The following is a 25,729-nucleotide window of genomic DNA, read 5'->3' as shown; positions in this document are numbered from 1 at the left end:
AGATCCCTCAGGTGTGAGGTTCATCGTTCAGTGGTTGACCCAGGGGGACAGTATATTTTCATATTTGCTCATATTGATTGTGTTCCATATGTGATTGTTAATCTATATAACTCGCCTCCAGCGTCTCTCTCCCTGCTGCAGGTGGTGGTGGGCTTCATGGCTAACTATCCCACAGCTTGCTTCTTGTGTATGGGGGACTTCAATCAAGTGGTGAGCGAGGATCTGGACAGATTTAGCAGTAGAGCCGACACGGGTGGGGAAAACACGATCCTTGCAAGGATCTCTCAAGAAATGGGATGGATAGATATGTGGAGAGCTAGGAACCCACGTACAAGGGAATATTCCTGTTTCACTCCCTCCAGAGGAGCCCTGTCTAGGATAGACTATTTATTCGGAAACCCCATATTGTACACTGATCTAGTGGACATTCGCTATGGACCACAGGGGCCCTCTGATCATGCCCCGATGCTGGCAGAGCTGGAGATCTCTGACACTGTCTGCACGGGTGGCAAGATGCGTGTGCACCCCTTCTGGCTCACCCTGTTTGGTTTAAATGACAGAATTCCAGATCAGCTGAGCATGTTTTTTGGAGTCCAGGAGGATTCTACTGACCCCTTATTGTTGTGGGAGACACTGAAGGCGTACCTCAGGGGGTGTCTTAAGTCCTCCATATCGTATGTGAAGAGGGATGCGTGGCGTAGGGAGGACGACTTGCATGCCAGTTGCAGGGAGGCTGAGAGGGAGTTTATTGAGTCCCCCACTGAGGAGCGTAGGGCGGAGTGGCTGTTTAGGGGCAGGCAGTACATGCTGCACCTGGATGAAAAGAGTAAGAGGAAACTTTTTTTCCTTAGGCAGCAGGCGTTTGAATCGGGCAATCAGACAGGAAAGCTGCTTGCCCATATAGCTCACTCCAACACTATGGCTCCACCGGTACTTCGCTTGCGGGAGACTGATGGACACATAGTGGAGACGGTGCAGGATATATTGAAATGCTTTCACACCTTTTATGCGGGTCTATACAGGTCATACCTCAATGAAGTTTCCCACCCTAGGCTGAATGACTTAGACAGGGGCATTATGGAGGAGGATATTACCTTGGAGGAGGTGGAGAGTGCCATTAGGGATTTACCGTCAGGGAAGGCTCCTGTTCTGGATGGCATCCCGGTGGAGGTGTACTCTAAGTATGGGGAGAGTTTTAGCCCGCAACTGTTAAATGCGGATCATTGCCAGACTCGATGTACGACACCTCCATTGTTGTGATTTTGAAACCCGGCAAGGATCCGTTGGACTGTGGATCTTAACGTCCAATTTCTCTTTTGAATTTGGACTATAAAATTCTGACTAGGATTTTAGCCAACAGAGTGAACAAGGTGATCACATCTGTGATCCACTCTGACCAGTCAGGCTTTATGCCTGGAAGATCCACCTCAGATAACATCAGAAAAGTGCAAGTGATTGCGCAGGTGGGAGTTGCTGGGAAAGCAAGATGGGCATTAGCTTCCTTAGACACGGCTAAAGCTTTCGACTCTCTAGAGTGGCCCTTCTTGACAGCTGTACTGAGGAGCTTTGGCTTTGGTCCCAACTTTATTAAGTGGATTGGCATTCTTTACCGTAATCCCTCTGCATGTATTCAGCTAAATGGTTCATACTCTGACAGACTTTCCCTGCTAAGGGGTACTAGGCAGGGTTGCCCGCTTTCGCCTCTGTTGTTCGCAATAGAGCACCTGGCCATTAGACTTAGGCAGGATTCAGTCTATACTGGGGTGTCTGTGGGAGGTAGGGAGGATAGGATAGGATTGTACGTGGACGACTTGATCCTGTTTATGTCTGATCCGGAGGTGTCTCTTCCGAGAGCGATTACAATCATAAAGTCCTTTGGGCAATACTCTGGGTTACACATAAATTGGGGCAAGTCTGCCATTATGCCCCTATGGGAACACGGCCGGAGTGTCACCACAATCTGCTTGTAGTTGATAGATTCAAGTATCTAGGGGTAATTATTACCAAGGTACCACAGCTCTCTTATACTTTGAATATTGAACCCCTGGAATCTATGTTTCAAGAGAAAGTGAGAACATGGGAGTCCCTCCAGTTGTCAGTTATGGGGAGATTAAATTTGGTGAAAATGGTGCTGCTGCCCAAAGGGTTATACCTGTTGTCCCACGCTTGTACCCCTATTCCTCGAGGCTTCTTCAAGCGAATCCACGCTCTGATTACAGCCTTTGTCTGGGGCAAATCCAGAAGAAAGCTTTCACTCCTGGTTCTACAGAGGTCAAAGATGCAGGGGGGTGCTGCCCTCCCTGACTTTTTCCTGTACTTTATAGCAAGCCAGCTGAGATTTTTGAGGTACTGGGTCACCGAGGCTTCACGACCTAATGCAGAATTGTATCTGCATGACTACCTGAATGTGTCTACATTGTGGCCTGTTCTGGAGGGTTCCTGTCACTTACAAAAGGGCACACTCCCAATCCACAAGCTAGCCCATCAGATATGGCAGGCGTCTAAGCTGAATGCTTACAAGGATCTACCTAGTGAGGACCCCATAAGGGATAACTGTATGTTCCCTCATCTGATGCAGTTAGAGGGGGCGTCTGAGTGGAGGAGGTACGGGGTTCTAGTATTAGGGGATCTGTACGAGGAAGGGCAGTTGGTCTCATTCTTGCAGATCCAGGAGAGATTCCTGGTGCCGCGTAACCTCTTCTACAGGTACTTACAGTTGCGACATGCGCTGCAGGCTCAGTTTCAGGGTGGGATGAGGCACATATCTAAGTATCCTATCATTGGGGTTTTGAAATCTCAGGGCCCTAGAGGGATAATCTCAGCCTTGTACACACATTTGCTTGACTGTCGTATGCTGGTGACCCCGTTGGCTGTCGAGGACAGGTGGAAGTCGCTCATACCCTCTTTATCTTCTGCTGAGTGGGAGGAGGCGCTAATAGCCCCAACCAGAGTGTCCCCCTCTATTAACAACAAGATGATTCAGCTCTTTATTCTGCATTGCAGCTATCTCACTCCCACTAGACTTCAAAAGATGGGTAGGATTGATCACTCCAGGTGTCATAGGTGCGGTGCGGAAGGTGCTAACTTCTGGCATATGATTTGGGACTGCCCAATCATAGGCCAGTACTGGGCTGCGGTGTTGGAGGTCCTCACTACCATGGTCCCTACTGCATTGCAGTTATGTCCCAAAATGTGTATCCTGGGTATCGTGGATGAGGAGTCGTGGTCCCATTACCACAGAATTTTCCTGGAGGAAACCTTATTCCTGTCTAGGAAGGCGATTGCCCTGCAATGGATGGAAGATTCCCCCCTCAAAGGGACAATGGCTCTCGCTTGTGAATGACGCGGTCTCCATGGAGAACATTGTATACAAGCATAGGGGATGTCCACAAAAATTTGATAAAGTATGGGGTGATTGGTGTGCGCCCCCGCTTACCCTGCATACTTCGCATCTGTACTCGACAGCTGATGGCCCTTAGGTTAATTTACCTTACGGGATACTCACCAGTGGGTTAAGTTGTACCCTCTACTAACTAGCCTTTTGTGTATGCATCATGTCTGCATAGTTTTCAGAGTGTGTCACTTGAGTCACTGTCATGTAAATCTCTTATATGCGATCCCAGCTGCAGGTCATTCTTGCGTTCTATATGTACTGTACTATATTTGCTCTTTCATTTGGCCCCTGCGTGGGTCACCGTGATGTCATGTGTATTCCATACTTATTGTCTTATTCTCTTTTAATAAAACGAGTTTAAAAAAAAAAACTGACAAAACAACTGGACAGCTGTCGACACATGCACGCTGCGGGGAGAAACAGAACATTACACCCAGTAACTAAATACACAGCCGCATCACTTGGGGGCAAAGCTCAGCAGAACGTCTCTCCCAGCGCAGCTGTGCTGAAGCAAAAGATTCAGCCGCTGGAGCCCGGACAGGTAAGTTCCTTACAGGTTTGAATAAGTAACTGGTGTTTTTTTAAGGAGTTAAATAAATTTAGGTGACTGAAATCAAATAAGTATGATGCAAGGCATCGCTGTCTGTATGGTTGCAGTGTGAGCTGAGTGGCCCGAATTCATTTAACCCCTTAATAACACCAGTTATTCAAATCAGTGAAAAGTGTCCATCTACCCACTTTGATGCCAGTTCTTGTGCCCAGAACCCGTTCAGGCCAGGCTGAACTCCACTGTATGTGATGCAGGACATCACCCTCTGTATGTTGGCAGTGCGAGATCAGTGGCCCGAAATCATTTAATTCTTTAAATCACACTTTTTGTTCCCACTTTTATGCCCATCATTTGTATTTTAATGCCACTATCAACTGATTTACTTTAAAGGGAACCTGTCACCGGGATTTTGGGTATAGAGCTGAGGACATGGGTTGCTAGATGGCCGCTAGCACATCCGCAATACCCAGTCCCCATAGCTCTGTGTGCTTTTATTGTGTAAAAAAAAAAAAAAAAGGATATGATACATGCAAATTAACCTGAGATGGGTCCCGTATGTGAGATGAGTCAGGGACAGGACTCATCTCAGGTTAATTTGCATATGGATCAAATCGTTTAGTTTTTTTACACAATAAAAGCACACAGAGCTATGGGGACTGGGTATTGCGGATGTGCTAGCGGCCATCTAGCAGCCCATGTCCTCAGCTCTATACAGAAAATCCCGGTGACAGGTTCTATTTAACCTCTTCAGGACACAGGGCGTACCGATATGCCCTGATGTCCTGGAACTTAAGGACACAGGGCGTACGGGTACGTCCTGTGTATTTCCGATCCCCGCCGCCCGGCGGGTGGTGATTGGAACCCGGTGCCTGCTCAAATCGTTGAGCAGGCACCTTGGCTAAATGCAAGGGGGGGTCCCGTGACCCTCCTGTGTCGGCGATCTCCGCAAACTGCAGGTCAATTCAGACGTGTGGTTTGCGGCGGCGATCGGGTGGTGCCAACGGGTCACCATGCAGCTGTAGGGGGGACCCGATGGCATGGGAGGCAGCGCGATGCCTAAGGAAGGAATCGTGCTGCCTTCCGGTGACGAGCCTGTGAGATCCAGCCCCCTGGATCTCTCAGGCCGGAAGCTGTATGAGTAATACACACAGTATTACTTATACAGCTAATGCATTCCAATACAGAAGTATTGAAATGCATTGTAAAGGATTAGACCCCCAAAAGTTCAAGTCCCAAAGTGGGACAAAGAATTAAGTAAAAAAATAGTTGAAAAAATAAAGTTTTCCCCCCCAAAAATTAAAAGTTTCAAGTAAAAATAAACAAAAACGTAATTTTCCACAAATAAAGTTTTAAAAAATTGGTTAAAAAAAGGGGGGGAGTAAACATATTAGGTATCACCGCGTCCGTATCGACTGGCTCTATAAACATATCACATGACCTAACCCCTCAGATGAACACCGTAAAAAATAAATACTGTGCTAAATAAACTATTTTTTTGTTACCTTACATCACAAAAAGTACAACAGCAAGCGATCAAAAAGGCGTTTGGCCACCAAAACAGTACCAATCTAACCATCACCTCATCCCGCAAAAAATGAGCCCCTACCTAAGACAATCGCTCAAAAAATATAAAAACTATGGCTCAGAATATGGAGACACTAAAACATCATTTTTTTTGTTTTAAAAAAGCTGTTATTGTGTAAAACTTACATAAATAAAAAAAAAGTACCGGTACACATATTAGGCTACTTTCACACTAGCGTTCGGGTGTCCGCTTGTGAGTTCCGTTTGAAGGGGCTCACAAGCGGCCCTGAACGCATCCGTCCAGCACTAATGCATTCTGAGTGGACGCGGATCCGCTCAGAATGCATCAGTCTGGCAGCGTTCAGCCTCCGCTCAGCAGGCGGACACCTGAACGCTGCTTGCAGCGTTCGGATGTCCGCCTGGCCGTGCGGAGGCGTGCGGATCCGTCTAGACTTACAACGTAAGTCAATGGGGACGGATCCGTTTGAAGATGACACAATATGGCTCAATCTTCAAACGGATCCGTCCCCCATTGACTTTCAATGTAAAGTCTGGACGGATCCGTTCAGGCTACTTTCACACTTAGAATTTTTTTTAACAATATAATGCAGACGGATCCGCTCTGAACGCAAGTGTGAAAGTAGCCTTAGGTATTGCCTCAGATGAATGTTGTAAATAACAAAAAATAAAAACGATGCCAAAACAGCTATTTCTTGTTACCTTGCCTCACAAAAAGTGTAATATAGAGCAACCAAAAATCATATGTACCCTAAACTAGTACCAACAAAACTGCCACCCTATCCCGTAGTTTCTAAAATAAAGTAACTTTTTGGGGGATTCTACTCTGTAAACTACAGAATCAGGGCCATAAATATTGAGTTTTGTTTGGCTGTTAACCCTTGCTTTGTTACTAGGAAAAAATGGATTAAAATTAAAAATTTGCCCAAAAAATAGAAATTCTGAAATTTCATCTCCATTTGCCAATAACTCTTGTGGAACACCTAAAGGGTTAACGACGTTTCTAAAATCTGTTTTGAATACCTTGAGGGGTGTAGTTTCTTAGATGGGGTCACTTTTTAGAGTTTCTACTCTAGGGGTGCATCACGGGGGCTTCAAATGGGACATGGTGTCAAAAAAAACAGTCCAGCAAAACCTGCCTTCCAAAAACCATATGGTATTCCTTTCCTTCTGTGCCCCGCCATGTGCCTGTACAGTAGTTTACAACCAAATATGGGGTGTTTCTGTAAACTACAGAATCAGGGCCATAAATATTGAGTTTGGTTTGGCTATTAACTCTTGCTTTGTAACTGGAAAAAAAAATATTAAAATGGGAAATCTGCCAAAAAAGTGAAATTTTTAAATTGTATCTCAATTTTCCATCAATTCTTGTGGAACACCTAAAGGGTTAACAAAATTTGTGAAATCAGTTTTGAATACCTTGAGTGGTGTAGTTTACGATCGGAGGATGCGGCTGCTACCAGCAAGTAGACGCCCTACTTGCTGGTAGCAATGCAATTTGCATATTTTAAAAGCATGTTTTTAACAAAATCTAAAGGACCAAAATGATTAATTAGATTATGTAGGCATAAATCGCAGTATAGGGATTATAAGTAAGCAAAAAAAAAAAGGTTTAGTGGGGTGACAGAAGCCCTTTAAGGTGAAATGAGGCTGTGTCCTGAAGGGGTTAAGGGCAGCTCACTGCAACTTTTTCTATTACTTGGGATAAGATCTCCGTGGCGGCATTAATGGGCCTGGATGTGTATAGTTATGTTTTGGGCGGAGGTACTGTATTTCAAAAGTTGGGTGGCATGCCAGTGTGAACAAGATCTGTATATGACTCCTATACAAAGAACTAGGACTTCATGCCTCTGATTGGGCCACATGGCTAGATGCTGGAGCAGGCAGGCATGGTTACGGGAGCTTGTGGCTGAGGCTGGCACTGCCAGGATAATATAGGGGCACATGTCCCAGCAATGACGGCCTGTCCTCTGACCCGGGAAGTCCTTCCCTCCCGTCCACACTAACAATGCCTCCCATTTGGACTTTGCTTGACGTTCCAGTCCTAGGAAACCATGGGAGGCGTGGGGTCCCTGAGCATACCCCCCGCATCAGGGGCGCACCCGGTGGGCTGCACGGACATCCTGGTGGGAGCCGGCAAGGAGGTGACCGCACGGACACAGGAGCGGGGACACCTGGTAGACTGTAGAAGTTACATCTCCATTGTGTCCTCTCACAGGGCTGCTTCTTCCGGCTCTTCTACCCCTGCACGTCCTCGGCTGCCCAGAAGACGCCCCCTCCGTGGTGCCCTCGCCCCGAGTACCTGGCCGGGCTGATCGGTCTCCGCGGTTGGAAGAGCAGAGCTGCCCAGGGCGTAGTCTCCTTCACGCTTGGTATAACTGGCTTTATCAGACGGTAGGGTGGGGGCTGGGAAAGTCTGTATGTATCAGGGTCATACTTATATGGCATACTGTCCAGCTACAGTGCCAGCCTCCTAGTGTGACGCTGCTGCCACATGCCCAGGGGGACCTGGCACCTCAAAACTATGCAGACCATAGAAAAGATTCAGTAAAACTTGTCATTTGTATGTAATGAGAGAGAATCGGGTGGTTCATCTACATTAATAAGGGTACTTTCACACTAGCGTTATTCTTTATCGGTATTTAGTTCCGTCACAGGGGCTCAATACCGGAAAAGAACTGATCAGGCATATCCCCATACATTCTGAATGGAGAGCAATCCGTTCAGGATGCATCAGGTCTTCAATTCAGTCACTGTACGTTTTTTGGACTGAGAAAATACCGCAGCATGCTGCTGTTTTATCTCCGTCCAAAATTCCAGAACACTTTTTTCCCATTGACATGCAGTGTTCTAGCAAAACGGATCCAGCATTGCAGTCTGCGCATGCTCAGACCGAAGAAAATGTGAAAAAAATTAATGCCGGATCCGTTTATCCGGATGACACCGGAGAGACGGATCCGGCATTTCAATGCATTTGTCATACGGATCAGGATCCTGATCCATCTGACAAATGCCATCAGTTTGCATCTGTATTCCGGAATCCTCTGCCACAAGTGTGAAAGTACCCTAACTCCTGATCCCTAGATTTGTACACCCTGAAGGCCAGTTTCACACTGGCGTCACCTGTTCCGGCAGGCTGTTCTGATCCGTACTACGGTATACATCTGTGTGCGGAGAAGGGCCGGAGATCCGGCTGCAGCACAGCAACTATGCCGAGAGGCAGCCGGACATAAAACGCTGTGTGCAGCGGTATTTGTCCGGCCGCCTCTCGGACTGCATTTGCAGATCCGCAATACACAGGTGCAGAGGCGTACATAGGAATCACTGGGCCCCATAGCAAAAATCTGAATTGGGCCCCTTAACCCCGCCCACTACCCACCATGGCCCCTCCCACTTCCTGACTTTGACTTCCTGACCCGTGCGGAGGCAAACGGATCCGTCCAGACTTACAATGTAAGTCAATGGGGACGGATCCGTTTGAAGTTGACACAGTATGGCTCAATTTTCAAACGGATCCGTCCCCCATTGACTTTCAATGTAAAGTCAAAACTGATCCGTTTGCACTATCATGAACAAAAAAAAAAGTTTTTTTTTTTTTTGTTCATGTTAATGCAAACGGATCCGTTCTGAACGGATCTAAGCGTTTGCATTATAGGTGCGGATCCGTCTGTGCAGACACCAGACGGATCCGCTCTGAACGCAAGTGTGAAAGTAGCCTTAAAGGGAATCTGTCACTAGCAATTTACCCCCAATTTTTTTTTCATGAATCCATGTTTAACAGAGTACCTGTTTTCCATCTGTCTTGTTCTTTTGATTGTGAGTCTTGTCATTTCTTCAAAAAATCGATTCTTATGATATGTAAATGAAGCTGTAAGGAGCCCAGAGGGGCGTTATTCTTTCTCCACGGTGCCCCTCTGAAGTGCCGTGCCCGGCTAAATATGAAAACTACTAACGCCTCCATGTTTAGCTGAATCGCCTCCCAGAGGCGCGGCTAAGTCCTCAACACCCGCCCCCCTCCTCAGCGCCGCGCTCTGCAAACACCCGATCCTCCTCTCGTCGGCGTCCCAAATCCCGCGCAGGCGCAGTGCCGGCGATTGCCTGCGCTCTGATAATACGGCTGAGGGCAACAGCTTCAACATCGTCACTGGGCTCTCTGATTTCTCTAAATGCGCTGTTCCAATGTATGCCAACAGAGTTTCCAAACATTTTATAGGTTGTAAAGAGCTGAAAATGGTCATTTGTTGAGTTTGCAACTTTAAGGCCCCTTTCACACGGACGAGTATTCCGCGCGGGTGCGATGCGTGAGGTGAACACACACTGAATCCTGACCCATTCATTTCTATGGGGCTGTTCACATGAGCAGTGATTTTCACGCATCACTTGTGCGTTGAGTGAAAATCGCAGCAAGCTCTATATTGTGCGATTTTCACGCGACGCAGGCCCCATAGAAGTGAATGGGGTGCGTTAAAATCGCATAGCATCCGCAAGCAAGTGCGGATGCGGTGCGATTTTCACGCACGGTTGCTAGGAGACGATCGGGATGGAGACCCGATCATTATTATTTTTCCTTATAACATGGTTATAAGGGAAAATAATAGCATTCTGAATACAGAATGCATAGTATAATAGGGGGGAGGGGTTAAAAAAAATGAAAAATAATTTAACTCACCTTAGTCCACTTGATCGCGAAGCCGGCATCTCCTTCTGTATCCTTTGTTGAGCAGGACCTGTGGTGATCATTAATTACAGGTAAAGGACCTGTGGTGACGTCAGATCACATGCTCCATCACCACGTGATGGACCATGTAATTGGAGCATGTGATCTGATGTCACCACAGGTCATTTAGCCCACAGCTAGTAAAGAAGAGACCGGGAACTACGCGATCAAGAGGATAAGGTGAGTTAACTTTTTTATTATTTTTTATTATTATACTATGCATTCTGTATTCAGAATGCTATTATTTTCCCTTATAACCATGTTATAAGGGAAAATAATACAATCTTCAGAACATCAATCCCAAGCCCGAACTTCTGTGAAGATGTTTGGGTTTGTGTACCAAACATGCGCGATTTTTCTCACGCGAGTGCAAAACGCATTACAATGTTTTGCACTCACGCGGAAAAATTGCGCATTTTCCCGCAACGCACCCGCCTCTTATCCGGCCAAAAAAACTGACGCCCGTGTGAAAGAGGCCTAAGAGGTCACATTTACTAGAATCAAAAGCTATTTCAATGAGAAGCATCTTATGTGTAACATAGGGTCCCTTCTTTGATGTCACCTTCAGAATTCTTGCATCCATTGAACTTGTGAGTTTGCGGAGAGTTTCTGCTTAAATTTCTTTGCAAGGTGTCAGACTAGCCTCCCATAACTGCGTCACACCCTCATAGATCTTTTGCTTGAGGATACACCAAAGGTTCTGAATAGGGTTGAGGTCAGGGGAGGGGGTGGCCACACCATGAGTTTCTCTCCTTTTATGCCCATAGCAGCCAAAGATTCTTTGTGGCATGATATGGCACATCGTCATGCATAAAGATGAATTTGCTATGGAAGCCATGGCTCTTCTTTTTGTACCATGAAAGAAAGTGGTCAGTCAGAAACTCTATACTTTGCAAAGGTCATTTTCACACCTTCAGGGACCCTTGAGGAGCCTACTAACTCTCTACCCGTGACCCGGCCCAAAACATGACTCCGTCACTTCCTTGCTGACGTCGTAGCCTTCTTGGGACATGGTGGCCAGCCAATACTCTATTCATCTGGTCCATCCAGGGTTGCATGGCACTCATCAGTAAACAAGACTGTTTGAAAATTAGTGTTCATGTATGAAGCACTGGTTAGGGGTGGCCGAATAGTAGGTATACGCACAACTGCAAGCCTCTGGAGGATCCTACTCTTTGAGGTTTGCTGGACTCCAGAGGCACCAGCAGCTTACCTGTTTGCTACTTTGTAATGGCATTTCAGCAGCTGCTCGCTAAAATCTGATGAATGTAGGGTCCATTCACACGTCCTTATATATTTTGCGGACCGTACATCGCAGGCACGCTCATAGAAAATGCCTTTTCTTGTCCACAATTGCGGACAAGAATAGGATGTGTTCTATTTTTTTGCGGAACGGAAGTGCGGCTCTGCAAATGCAGATGCGGACAGTACATTCCGGCCCCATTGAAAATGAATGGACCCTTATCTGTCAGAAACCTTCCTCATTATGCTTTTATCTGCACAAACCCGTCTGTGCTCTGAATCAGCCACAAATCTCTTCACAGTATGATGATCACACTTACGTTTTCATGAAATATCTAATGTTTTCAGAACGTGTCCAAGGCATTGCACCATTTGACACTTTTTAGCAGTAGAGAGTTCCTTTTACTTTCACATATTGCTTGAAACTTGTGGCCTGTTTAATAACATGGAACGTCCTTCTTAAGTGGTTTTCCTTTCATTGGGCTCACCTACCAAACTAATTATCACAGGGGTTTGAGATGGACATCCGTGATCCAAAGATTCCTGAGACAATACATCCATGAGTTTAATTGAAAAACAAAAAGAATTACATCTTTATGACACGTAAAGCCAATTTGCGTAATTTGCAACGCGGTGTATTGCCTAAAGGGTCCTTCACACGGGAAAGAATTGAACAGATCGTTGTTAACAAGAGTTCATAGTATCGCTCGTATGGTCTGGCGGTGTAAATGCACTGCCGATGAATGAGCAAAATGCTCGTTCATCGGGTAATTGGATTGCTAGTGCAGCACAAGAAAATCCTTGTTTCCTGACAGCAGATTGTACTATGTAAACACCATCTGCTGTCGGGAAACTACGAGTCTGTATGGGGAAGAGCGATGGTATTAGCGATCACTCCTCCGCTAGCGATCAGCTGATTGTCGGGCAGGAACTCTACCTTCCTAACAATCTGTTGGCACACCCTTTTGCGGCTGCTATTTTCTGTCCTCTTCCAGTTGTCTCTGATTAAGATATGGAGAAGGGGGCTTAGGAGGTGAGATGTGGGCCACAACAGTTAAACTCAGGTGGGCATGTGCCATCTCTGGCCAGGCATGTGTACCTGATTCTCACAGCATTAAATACTGCTGAGAGCTTATTATGTACCTGGCCAGCGGCAGAGAGGAGGGCTCAGGCGGCTCCCTGAGGCCTCGGCCCACTGGACAATTTCCCTGTAAGGTCTATGGCCAAACCACCCCTGGTCATGCCTTTCAGTTGATGAATACCACTGTACAAGGGCCCTCCATATAAAGAGCATGACAGTACTATTTTATACTTTACAGATCAGTGATATGAAGTTTTCCGAATTCTGTCAGGCGATTTCTTCACTTTTACTTCAATTTATCAGTTTTTTTTTCCTGCACAGTTTTTTGCCTCATTAAAAAGAACACCCAGTGTCTGCTAGGAACCATCAGTGAAAAAACAGACCTTGTGTGCTTCTGTTTTCTTTCATTGACTATTTGACTTCAATGGCTTATTTCCCAACAGTCCCGAATTAGCAGGCACTGCCTCTTAATTTTCAGAGGCAATATTGGCAAATTCGGGCTGTCCAGGCCAAAAATAGGTGGGGCCAAGGGTGGGATTTAGATACTTAACAGGTTCTTTACTCGATATGGAACAGCAGACATGTGGCGTCGCAATACATAAATAAACATTATATATATATACATATATATATACATATATATATATATACACATACACACACTCACCTAAAGAATTATTAGGAACACCATACTAATACGGTGTTGGACCCCCTTTTGCCTTCAGAACTGCCTTAATTCTACGTGGCATTGATTCAACAAGGTGCTGATAGCATTCTTTAGAAATGTTGGCCCATATTGATAGGATAGCATCTTGCAGTTGATGGAGATTTGAGGCATGCACATCCAGGGCACGAAGCTCCCGTTCCACCACATCCCAAAGATGCTCTATTGGGTTGAGATCTGGTGACTGTGGGGGCCATTTTAGTACAGTGAACTAATTGTCATGTTCAAGAAACCATTTTGAAATGATTCGAGCTTTGTGACATGGTGTATTATCCTGCTGGAAGTAGCCATCAGAGGATGGGTACATGGTGGTCATGAAGGGATGGACATGGTCAGAAAAAATGCTCAGGTAGCCTGTGGCATTTAAACGATGGCCAATTGGCACTAAATGGCCTAAAGTGTGCCCAGAAAACATCCCCCACACCATTACACCACCACCACCACCACCAGCCTGCACAGTGGTAACAAGGCATGATGGATACATGGTCTCATTCTGTTTACGCCAAATTCGGACTCCATTTGAATGTCTCAACAAAAATCGAGACTCATCAGACCAGGCAACATTTTTACAGTCTTCAACAGTCCAATTTTGGTGAGCTCGTGCAAATTGTAGCCTCTTTTTCCTATGTGTAGTGGAGATGAGTGGTACCCGGTGGGGTCTTCTGCTGTTGTAGCCCATCCGCCTCAAGGTTGTGCGTGTTGTGGCTTCACAAATGCTTTGCTGCATACCTCGGTTGTAACGAGTGGTTATTTCAGTCAACGTTGCTCTTCTATCAGCTTGAATCAGTCGGCCCATTCTCCTCTGATCTCTAGCATCAACAAGGCAATTTTGCCCACAGGACTGCCGCATACTGGATGTTTTTCCCTTTTCACACCGTTCTTTGCAAACCCTAGAAATGGTTGTGCATGAAAATCCCAGTAACTGAGTCTAGTAATATTTATAACCCATCATCAGGGTAGGTCATCAATTTTAGACTGGCGGGGGCCCGACTGCTGGCCAATCAGCTGTATGAAGAGACTGCAACGCTTTTACGAGAATTATAATTACACTGCTCACCGATGCAGTGTCGATGGCAAGCAGGTATACAGTGATAAGGCTGCTTTCACACTAGCGTTCGGGTGTCCGCTCGTGAGCTCCGTTTGAAGGGGCTCACGAGCGGACCCGAACGCAGGCGTCCAGCCCTGATGCAGTCTGAATGGAGCGGATCCGCTCAGACTGCATCAGTCTGGCGGCGTTCAGCCTCCGCTCCGCTCGCCTCCGCACGGACAGGTGGACAGCTGAACGCTGCTTGCAGCGTTCGGGTGTCCGCCTGGCCGTGCGGAGGCGTGCGGATCCGTCCAGACTTACAATGTAAGTCAATGGGGACGGATCCGTTTGAAGATGCCACAATATGGCTCAATCTTCAAGCGGATCCGTCCCCCATTGACTTTACATTGAAAGTCTGGACGGATCCGTCCGAGGCTATTTTCACACTTAGCTTTTTTTTGCCATTTTAATGCAGACGGATCCGTTCTGAACGGAGCCTCCGTCTGCATTAATATGATCGGATCCGTTCAAAACGGATCCGATCGAACGCTAGTGTGAAAGTAGCCTAAGATGGCAGATTGAAGGAAAAACTTTATTTTTTATTTGAGCACAAGACTGCAGCATAATAAAATGTAAAAAAAAAACTGAAAGGGTCTGAAGAGTTTCCAAATGCATTGTATATGCTACACGTACATACATAAATACAATATATATATATATGTTAGAGGCAGTGTATGAAATGCAGGCATTATATAGAAAGCCTAAAGTGTTTAGGCAAAGTATGAAATGCCTGTGTTATTTAGTAACATAGTATATAAGGCTGAAAAAAGACATTTGTCCTTCCAGTTCGGTCTGTCATCCTGCAAGTTGATCCAGAGGAAGGCAAAAAACAAAACAAAACATGTGAGGTGGAAGACAATTTTCCTCACTTTAGGGGAAACAAATTCCTTCCCGACTCCAATCAGGCAATCAGAATAACTCCCTGGATTAACGACCCCTCTCTAGTAGCTATAGCCTGTAATATTATTACACTCCAGAAATACATCCAGGCCCCTCTTGAATTCCTTTATTGTACTCACCATCACCACCTCCTCAGGCAGAGAGTTCCATAGTCTCACTGCTCCTGCCGTAAAGAATCCTCTTCTATGTTTGTGTACAAACCTTCTTTCCTCCAGACGCAGAGGATGTCCCCTCGTCACAGTCACCGTCCTGGGAATAAATAGATGACGGGAGAGATCTCTGTACTGACCCCTGATATATTTATACATATTAATTAGATCTCCTCTCAGTCGTCTTTTTTCTAAAGTGAATAACCCTAATGTTGATAATCTTTCAGGGTACTGTAGTCCACCTATTCCAGTTATTACTTTAGTTGCCTTCCTCTGGACCCTCTCCAGCTCTGCTATGTCTGCCTTGTTCACTGGAGCCCAGAACTGTACACAGTACTCCATGTGTGGTCTGACTAATGATGTGTAAAGTGGTAGGACTATGTTCTCATCACGAGATGCCATCCATTATCCTTTTGGCCTTGACAGCAGCTGCCTGACACTGGTTTCTACAGCTTAGCCTACTTTCACCTAGCCTCACGTTTTGTGCGGAACCGTCATGGACGGATCAGTTCAGATAATACAACCGCATGCATCTGTTTAGAACGGATCAGTTTGTATTATCTTTAACATAGATAAATCCATCTTGAACATCATTGAAAGTCAATGGAGGACGGATCCGTTTTTTTTGTTGTGCCAGATTGTGTCTGTGAAACCGGATTTGTCCCCATTGACTTACATTGTGTGCCAGGACGGATCCATTTGGCTCAGTGCCAGGACACCAAAGCGGAATGGAGACTGAACTGATGCATTCTAAGCGGATCCTTTTCCATTCACAATGCATTAGAATGCAAACTGATCCGTTTTGGATCGCTTGTAAGAGCCCTGAACGGATCTCACAAACGGAAAGCCAAACCGCGAGTGTGAAAGTAGACTAAGTTTGCGTTTCACTAAAATTCCTACGTCCTTTTCCATGTCAGTGTTACCGAGTGTTTTACCATTTAGTATGTACGGGTGACTTGCATTATTCCTTCCCATGTGCATAACTTTACATTTGTCAGTGTTAAACCTCATCTGCCACTTATCTGCCCAAGCCTCCAGTCTATCCAGATCCCTCTGTAGTAGTATACTGTCCTCTTCAGTGTTAATTACTTTACACAGTTTAGTGTCATCTGCAAAGATTGCTATTTTACTATGCAAGCCTTCTACAAGATCATTAATAAATATATTGAAGAGCATAGGGCCCAATACTGACCGCTGAGGTACTCCACTAGTGACAGTGACCCAATCTGAGTATTTACCATTAATAACCACCCTCTGTTTTCTATCCCTCAGCCAGTCACTTACTCACTTACAGACATTTTCTCCCAGTCCGAGCATTCTCATTTTATATACTAACCTTTTATGTGGTACAGTGTCAAATGCTTTGGAGAAGTCCAGATACACGACATCCATTGATTCACCGCTGTCAAGTCTAGAACTTACTTCCTCATAGAAACTGAATTAGTTTGACATGATCGATCCCTCATGAAGCCATGCTGATATGGCGTTATTTGCTTATTTTCATTAAGGTACTCCAAGAAAGCATCTCTTAGAAAACCTTCAGTTTACCTATGAAAAATGTTAAACTTACCAGCATATAGGTTCCTGGCTCTGTTTTTAGACCCTTTTGGAATATTGGCATCACATTTGCTATGCGCCAATCCTGTGGAACACTCCCTGTCAGTATAGAGTCCTTAAATATCAGAAAAAAGTTTCTGGTTATGACCTTTCTTAATTCGGGCGCTGGCTGCTAATTGCCCTCATTATCAGCCTGGCTGATACACACAGAGGAAAAAATTATATTTTCCCAGCCTTTCTTGTTTTCATCCAGCTTCCTCTGGGCGAGATCCACAATTCATATGGCTCCACTGCTACAGTATATACTATAGAGGGAGAGGATTTTTCTTTATACTGTATACTTTCAATAGCAGTTTTTTGTATCAGAATCTTAAAGGGGTTGTCACACTTCAGTAAATGGCATTTATCATGTAGAGAAAGTTAATACAAGACCTTCCTAATGTATTGTGATTGTCCATATTGCTCATTTCCATGGTTGCGACCACCCTGCAATCCATCAGTGGTGGTCATGCTTGTACATTATAGGAAAAAGCGCTGGCTTCTCTAGTGTGTCTAGTGAGACAACCCCTTTAAAAGGAGTATTATAGTTTCAGCAAATAAAGGGTATTCGCTGAGTAATTACAAGCTAAACACTTTTACAACATTTTTTGTTTAAATTCCATCCAGCTTTCAAGATCTCTACTAGCCATCATTCAGTAGGAACCTGCATTGTTAACCACACACAGGTACATAGCTCTGATAACTGTACTGTACAGTCATATTCCTGTGTGCTCATCACATGACCAGGACAGATTTCACTCAACTGGTAGTAAGCAATTATGGTTCCCAATGAATGACAGCAGCAGTGATCTGTAAAGCCATGTAGAATTGATACAGAAAATTTCCATATTATCCAGACTATGACACATCCCAGGTTTAGACAACAGAAAAGAAAAAAAAAAGGACTACTTATCCCTGGTGGCTACATTCACATCTCCGTTTTGGAAATCCGGCACAAAAGCCAGCTGTTGAGCACACACAAAAACGTTACATGCAGCAGTTTTTGTCCGTCCGAAACCCAGCATTTATACCGGAAATCATCTTGATCACTGCTGGAGCTCCTTGCAGTCAATGGAGATACGGCAGGCTGCTCTGTGCCAGAACAGCCTGTCAGGTATCCCAATGGAGATGTGACTGATGTCTTAAAGGGGTTGTCCGGGTTCAGAGCTGAACCTGGACATACCCTTATTTTCACCCAGGCAGCCCCACTGAGCCTAGCATCGGAGCATCTCATGCTCCGATGCGCTCCCATGCCCTGCGCTAAACCGCACAGGGCACGGGCTCTTTTGTTTTCAATAACACACTGCCGGGCGGTAACTTCCGCCCGGCAGTGTGTTCGGTGACGTCACCGGCTCTGAGGGGCGGGCTTTAGCTCTGCCCTAGCCGTTTTACTGGCTAGGGCACAGCTAAATCCCGCCCATCAATGCCGGTGACGTCACCGGGGTTCCTGTCAGCCCCATGGAGAGCCCCGGTACGTCACATGAACTGCTCCGATGCTCCTGTCAGGGGGGCTGCCAGGGTGAAAATGGAGGGATGTCCGGGTTCAGCTCTGAACCCGGACAACCCCTTTAATGAAATGGAGGATCCTTTCATCAGACATTACACAACAGTTTTAAAAATGTGTGTGTGTGTGTGTGTGTGTATGTACAGTACAGACCAAAAGTTTGGACACACCTTCTCATTCAAAGAGTTTTCTTTATTTTCATGACTATGAAAATTGTAGATTCACACTGAAGGCATCAAAATTATGAATTAAACACATGTGGAATTATATACATAACCAAAAAGTGTGAAACAGAAAATATGTCATATTCTAGGTTCTTCAAAGTAGCCACCTTTTGCTTTGATTACTGCTTTGCACACTCTTGGCATTCTCTTGATGAGCTTCAAGAGGTAGTCACCTGAAATGGTTTTCACTTCACAGGTGTGCCCTGTCAGGTTTAATAAGTGGGATTTCTTGCCTTATAAATGCGGTTGGGACCATCAGTTGCATTGTGGAGAAGTCAGGTGGATACACAGCTGATAGTCATACTGAATAGACTGTTAGAATTTGTATTATGGCAAGAAAAAAGCAGCTAAGTAAAGAAAAACGAGTGGCCATCATTACTTTAAGAAATGAAGGTCAGTCAGTCTGAAAAATTGGGAAAACTTGGAAAGTGTCCCCAAGTGCAGTCACAAAAACCATCAAGCGCTACAAAGAAACTGGCTCACATGCGGACCGCCCCAGGAAAGGAAGACCAAGAGTCACCTCTGCTGCGGAGGATAAGTTCATCCGAGTCACCAGCCTCAGAAATTGCAGGTTAACAGCAGCTCAGATTAGAGACCAGGTCTATGCCACACAGAGTTCTAGCAGCAGACACATCTCTAGAACAACTGTTAAGAGGAGACTGTGTGAATCAGGCCTTCATGGTAGAATATCTGCTAGGAAACCACTGCTAAGGACAGGCAACAAGCAGAAGAGACTTGTTTGGGCTAAAGAACACAAGGAATGGACATTAGACCAGTGGAAATCTGTGCTTTGGTCTGATGAGTCCAAATTTGAGATCTTTGGTTCCAACCACCGTGTGTTTGTGCGACGCAGAAAAGGTGAACGGATGGACTGTACATGCCTGGTTCCCACCGTGAAGCATGGAGGAGGAGGTGTGATGGTGTGGGGGTGCTTTGCTGGTGACACTGTTGGGGATTTATTCCAAATTGAAGGCATACTGAACCAGCATGGCTACCACAGCATCTTGCAGCGGCATGCTATTCCATCCGGTTTGCGTTTAGTTGGTTCATCATTTATTTTTCAACAGGACAATGACCCCAAACACACCTCCATGCTGTGTAAGGGCTATTTGACCATGAAGGAGAGTGATGGGGTGCTGCGCCAGATGACCTGGCCTCCACAGTCACCGGACCTGAATCCAATCGAGCAGAGTGAAGGCAAAAGGGCCAACAAGTGCTAAGCATCTCTGGGAACAAGAGGGTGCAAAGCCCAATGGGAATAAGCTTACCCAATATACAGAAGACAAAAAATGGACAGCACTCCAATTTGTGGAATAGTGAACTCAAACTTGATTCACCCATGTGGTAAGGCAACGTTTCGGCTCGATACCAGAGCCTTTCTCAAGCAAAGAAACAGGACAAATTGACCAGTATATATACATCAAGAAACTGGCAAATGTGCAATTAAATTATTATTAAATCATTACAGCATGTGATTAATTAATTAATCAACGTCAAACCATAATATTTCATTATTCATGTAAAACCTGATTCAAAAAAGTGCATAAAAACCACATACCGACCATGATTAAAGTGTATAAATACATGTGGATGATGTGCCAAACAAATGTGTGAAAGATTCCATATATAATGGATAACAAGCTAATATACATATAGAGAACAGAGAGGTAATTATTAATACCCTAATAAAGTGCCATGTGCAAAAGATCAACCAAAAGGGGACAATTAGGGATGAACGTGGATACACTGACCAGGAGCTCCGCGACCTCGTGTATTATGGATGCCAAACACCGTGTCTGTAACTACATTGCACATGCCCAAGGTTGCGTGCATGATTGTCAAGACATCATGACGCTTGAACATCTGTACAATTTGCGCACTGAGTACTTCTCACCTCCCACAGCCATATTGGAAAAGGCAAAGGATCACACAAGTCCTTGCGCATGCGCCGAGCATCATGTATATCCAAATGTCTAATTCCACACTGGCCGGGCAGCCATAATATAACAAAATATCAGGGCAATAGGAAAAACGGACCACGGAGTAGGATGAATGTCCACCTGTCAAGCGGACATCACCCTCTCCTCACCAGGGAAACAACGGGTGGAATCCAGCATGTCACTGTAGATCCAATCCATAAGCTCATGAGGGTTCTCCTCAACACATAATACCACACAAATATATAAACATATCTTTTTGTCATGGCACAACCTGGGTATGATAAACCGTAAAAACAAATATCAAATTATAAAAGCTAAGAAGTCGCAGATGTCTCCGGCCAGTGCAGCACACATCTACCCTTCTTCTTGTCTTCCATCAGTATATCATTTATAAAAAAGAAAAAATAGTGTTAGGAAAATAATGATAAAAATTATAATAAATATATATTTTCATCCTAGACTAACTACCAAAAGAATCTCTGTCCCTACCATACCTGCAGGGACAGAGGGCAAGCCACCATATCACCATACGTTCCAAATGTCATAATCAACATTAAGGCCGTTAGGCCTAAGGCTGTTGAGGGTATGTATCCATTGTAATTCTTTTTTCTTAAGAATATTTAATCTATTCCCCCCTCTTCTGGGAATGGGGATGTGGTCACTAATCCAGCACCTTAAATCCCTCTCCGTATGTTTCAAATCGGAGAAATGTTTAGAGACAGTTAAGTCAAGACCCTTTCTTCTGATGGTATTACGATGGTTGTTAAGACGAGTTTTTAAATCTGTCGAGGTTTCACCCACATACAGTAAATTGCATGGGCATGATAAAACAGAAATAACATAAATCAGAGTCACATGTTAGATGGAAACGGATATGATATGAAACCCCTGAGACTGTATGTACAAAAAAACTGCCCTTACGGATATACTGACAATTCACGCAACAGAGGCACGGAAAACAACCCAATCCTGGTTGCGTCAGTGTGGACTGTCTGATGGCTATCTTAGGACCTATGTCTGCCCTAACCAATTTGTCACGCAGAGATGTTCCAATGTCGCCTAATAATTTAGCTAATTTCATTACTACGTTCAGTATAAGTAGAGATGAATGTAATTCTGGCCTATTTCAATTTCTATTAAGTTTAAATATCTAGTACATCTCACGACGTCTGAGACGTCGTGAGATGTACTGGATATTTAAACTTAATAGCCTGAATCCCTATGGGCTCAATGAGGCCTTTGAAATCAATCTATAAAATGTATACAATATAAATAAAATTATTGTCACTCATTCACCAGCTGACTAAATCTCTGATCATATACAGACAGCCTTTTCACTATAAGGCTATCTATAACCGTTTGCACTGTATATAATGATATGGATGAGGCTTGCCCAGTAGAGATATTATGCAAAACATGCCATCCTTTGGTCAGAAGATTTATGTATTTATTTATCTATTTATTCCTCCAGTATTCTCTTTTTGAGTATTATTCGATTATTCATCCAATCTTTCATTTTGAATGTTTTCAATCAAATGTTCTATTCGATTTCTTTTATTTAGATTTTTATCTCGATTTTTATTTTCGATTTTATCTATATATAATTTGTCATGGGCTATACATCCATTAGAGTTCTAAATGAACAGCGACAGCTAGCACAAAATATACACCAACCCTGTGCTTATACTCCATGGCCAGGATCACTGTGTGACAAATAGAGCATCGGCAAATGAATCAGGCGACAACGAAAAAGAGCGATCACGTGACACCTGACGTCACTGAATACAGTGGCCGCCCCTTAACAACTACCGCGCATGCGCAATATACATACTATGTATCGTGGACTGTGAGCCTCTCTCCCCCTAGCTACGGGAGAGGAATAGAAAACACTAGAGGCTGCTTCGACTTCCTGTCTTTCATGTCATGTGACCGCTTGTATTTGTGATCACATGACAGGGAGTCTTTTCCTAATAATGATCTAAACAAACCAGTTACTAATAAAGTGAATTTTACAAATATACCAGCGGTTTTAGCCTTAACACTTAAAGAACAGTCATACATTCACAATATTGTTTGCTTGTACAAAAACTGAAGCTGCACATGAGATGACACCTGGGGGTGGCCCCTCCACTTAGGGGGCGTCACCCAGGTGCGTCTGTTTGGCGTTTTTTTGATATGCTGTATCTATAAATATGTACCTTTTTGTTTTATTTATTGTATCATTATGAAACCTGATGAAGGGGAGTTTTTAATCCCCGAAACGCGTTGTTTCTATTAAATCAAGAATAGCTTTTGCATTAAGATCGTCTTCTCCAGTGATTTTGCGCCGAGGCAGAAACCTTTTCTCTTTTATACCGAAAAATTCTTTTTTGGGGGATTGGACCCTACCGAAAAGAAAAAATAAATCTGCGGCTGCAATCCTGGCTAAAAGACTTTATCACTACCAAGTCTACAGTAGAGTTGTGCCTATTTAAGCACAACCCTACAAGGTGAGTGTGGATAATTCCCACTATATTTATCTGTTGTTTAAACAATATTGCCCTATTGTGCGCTTCTCTTCTATTCTTTTTCCCTCATTGGGAGGGAAATATAGATTTGTCCCTGACAAAAGACAAATAAATACTTAACAAGATCACTATTGATGACCCCTGCAATTGGTCAATGCATCTGAAAGACTCTGCTTGATCAATCTACCAATCCCGAATTTGGGATCAGTAGGAATGACATCATAGACATTGGTATCACTAAGTTGTCTCAATATCTCCGCAACATACTTACAGTATGTGTATCCACAATAGGGTCAATTTTGAGCTCTACAAGTGCCTCCACCTCCGCGGAGGTGAGATTGGGATGCCCAAAGTCACAATCAGTATGTGTGACCTTAAGCAGTTCAACCTCATTTCACAGCAGAAATGAAAGCATTAATAGCTGGTTCATTCACAGTGGTATTGAAATCACTTTTAGAAGACAGATTGAGCATCCCTAGAGTGAATTCACTCAAACGGGGTGTATCAATCCATTTCTTGTCTTTAAACCAATTTTAATGGATCGAAAAAAAGAAAATAAATCAAACTCAAAATCAAACCAGTTAATACGTGCGTCAGGGGTTTCATATCATATCCGTTTCCATCTAACATGTGACTCTGATTTATGTTATTTATGTTTTATCATGCCCATGCAATTTACTGTATGTGGGTGAAACCTGGACAGAGTTAAAAACTCGTCTTAACAACCATCGTAATACCATCAGAAAAAAGCGTCTTGACTTAACTGTCTCTAAACATTTCTCCGATTTGAAACATACGGAGAGGGATTTAAGGTGCTGGATTAGTGACCACATCCCCATTCCCAGAAGAGGGGGGAATAGATTACCGTATTTTTCGCCGTATAAGACGCACCAGCCTATAAGACGCACCTAGGTTTTTGAGGAGGAAAATAAGAAAAAAAATATTTTGAACCAAAAAGGTGCACTTTTGGTGGGTTTTGAACTAATTGTGGTCTGTGGGTGACGCACTGTTATGGGGGATCTGTGGGTGGCACTGTTATGGGGGATCTGTGGGTGGCACTGTTATGGGGGATCTGTGGGTGACACTTATGGGGGATCTGTGGGTGACACTTATGGGGGATCTGTGGGTGACACTTATGGGGGATCTGTGGGTGACACTTATGGGGGATCTGTGGGTGACACTTATGGGGGATCTGTGGGTGACACTTATGGGGGATCCTCTCTGGATGGCACTGTTATGAGGATGAGGATCTGTGAATGACAGTTATGGGGGGGATCTGTGGATGACACATATATAGCATCTTATGCTGTCATCCACAGATCCCCTCCATAAGTGTCCCTGTAGTGAATGACCCTCAATACAGGGGGTGGGGGTCGCATCTGCTTTAATGACAGTGGGGCCCGTGCAGTGACTATTCTACTACACGGGCCCCGCTTACTGTATAATCATATCTCTCTAATAGTTAATTGTTCTATGCATGTAATCGCATAATGAGCGCTAATGAGCGCTGTGTATTACCGTACTTAAAACTAGCAGCGCTCGCCGTTCGGAGCAGAGAGGAGGCAGGAGGCAGGCCGGGAGGACGGGCGCTTGCAACGTGAGTCATACGTCACGCGCCTGCGCCGCCTGCTTCATTCATAAGTGGGCGGTGCAGGCGCGTGACGTATGACTCACGCTGCAAGTGGATACCTACCCTCAACAGCCTTAGGCCTAACGGCCTTAATGTTGATTATAACATTTGTAATGTATTGTGATATATATATATACACACACACACACACACACAAATACAAACGCCATGGAGCCACCTTTGCTCCCTGGGTCACAGGACCAGAGTGATTGAGCTTGTTCAAGAAGGTACAAAGTAATAAAATGTTTCATGGGTGGATAGTATAATTAATATAAATAAAATTTAAATCACAACTGTAAAAGTAAAAAAAAGAATAAAATGAAGAAAAAAAATGAAGAAGAATATGCCCTGTAAGTGCCTAAAATATGAGGAAAACCTCTCAGGGGAGGATCACATTAAAAGTTAACCCCCGGTATTTTAATGAGGAAATGTGTAAGGTGTTTCATTTGATGCTCAGATTTACAGAGGGAACTGTAAACTTGGAGATCAAGGAGGGAGTGGGCACTGAACTACCTACCGTACATAGGAGAGTGCGTCTCAGACAGTGAGCGCTCTGCTCTGCTGAAGGCGTCATGGTTGCTCATCATTTACAGTCATTGACAAAAATAATGCATCGCATTGCAGACACTGCATCTTGCAGAGGGTGTAAAAGTGCTCCCCGCGCTGCCCTATAAAAAGGCTCTCAGAGGTTACTTTTGGGAACTGTACCTCTTGGTGAGAGCTTTTGTCTCTACCATGCACATTCTGCTCAGTTGATAGACATTGAGAAGAGGCACATCCTTGGACTGGGACAAGCAGGAAGGATGTTTCATTGAGTCGCCAGCAATCTAGGCCGTTCTGGCCTAGCTGATAGGAGGTGTTGGGAACACATGCGATTAACAGGCTCAGGATGGCCCAGAATGACCACCAGTAGAGAGAATTGTTTGATCCACCAGCAAGCAC

At 44.5% G+C, this 25,729-nt stretch overlaps 1 protein-coding gene across 3 annotated transcripts in view; it reads left to right on the top strand.

Moving 5' to 3' along the window:
* The first annotated feature begins 7,358 nt into the window (after positions 1-7,358).
* LOC122932824 (platelet-activating factor acetylhydrolase 2, cytoplasmic-like) overlaps positions 7,359-25,729 on the top strand; it is a 173,051-nt gene continuing 154,680 nt past the window's right edge. For 2 of the 3 annotated variants that reach the window (XR_006388346.1, XM_044287457.1), the window contains exons 1-2: positions 7,359-7,630; positions 7,705-7,858. Coding sequence is in view for 2 of the 3 variants with exons in the window: in XM_044287457.1 (XP_044143392.1) it covers positions 7,541-7,630; positions 7,705-7,858 (244 nt within the window). In the remaining variant the exon portion in view is untranslated. The remainder of the gene's footprint in view (positions 7,631-7,704; positions 7,859-25,729) is intronic. The other variant, XM_044287456.1, reaches the window with a different exon arrangement.

The sequence above is a fragment of the Bufo gargarizans genome, chromosome 3, assembly GCF_014858855.1.
Source record: "Bufo gargarizans isolate SCDJY-AF-19 chromosome 3, ASM1485885v1, whole genome shotgun sequence".
NCBI lineage: Eukaryota > Metazoa > Chordata > Amphibia > Anura > Bufonidae > Bufo > Bufo gargarizans.
Note: the sequence above shows the minus strand (reverse complement) of the source record. Positions and strands in the feature narration are given on the sequence as shown.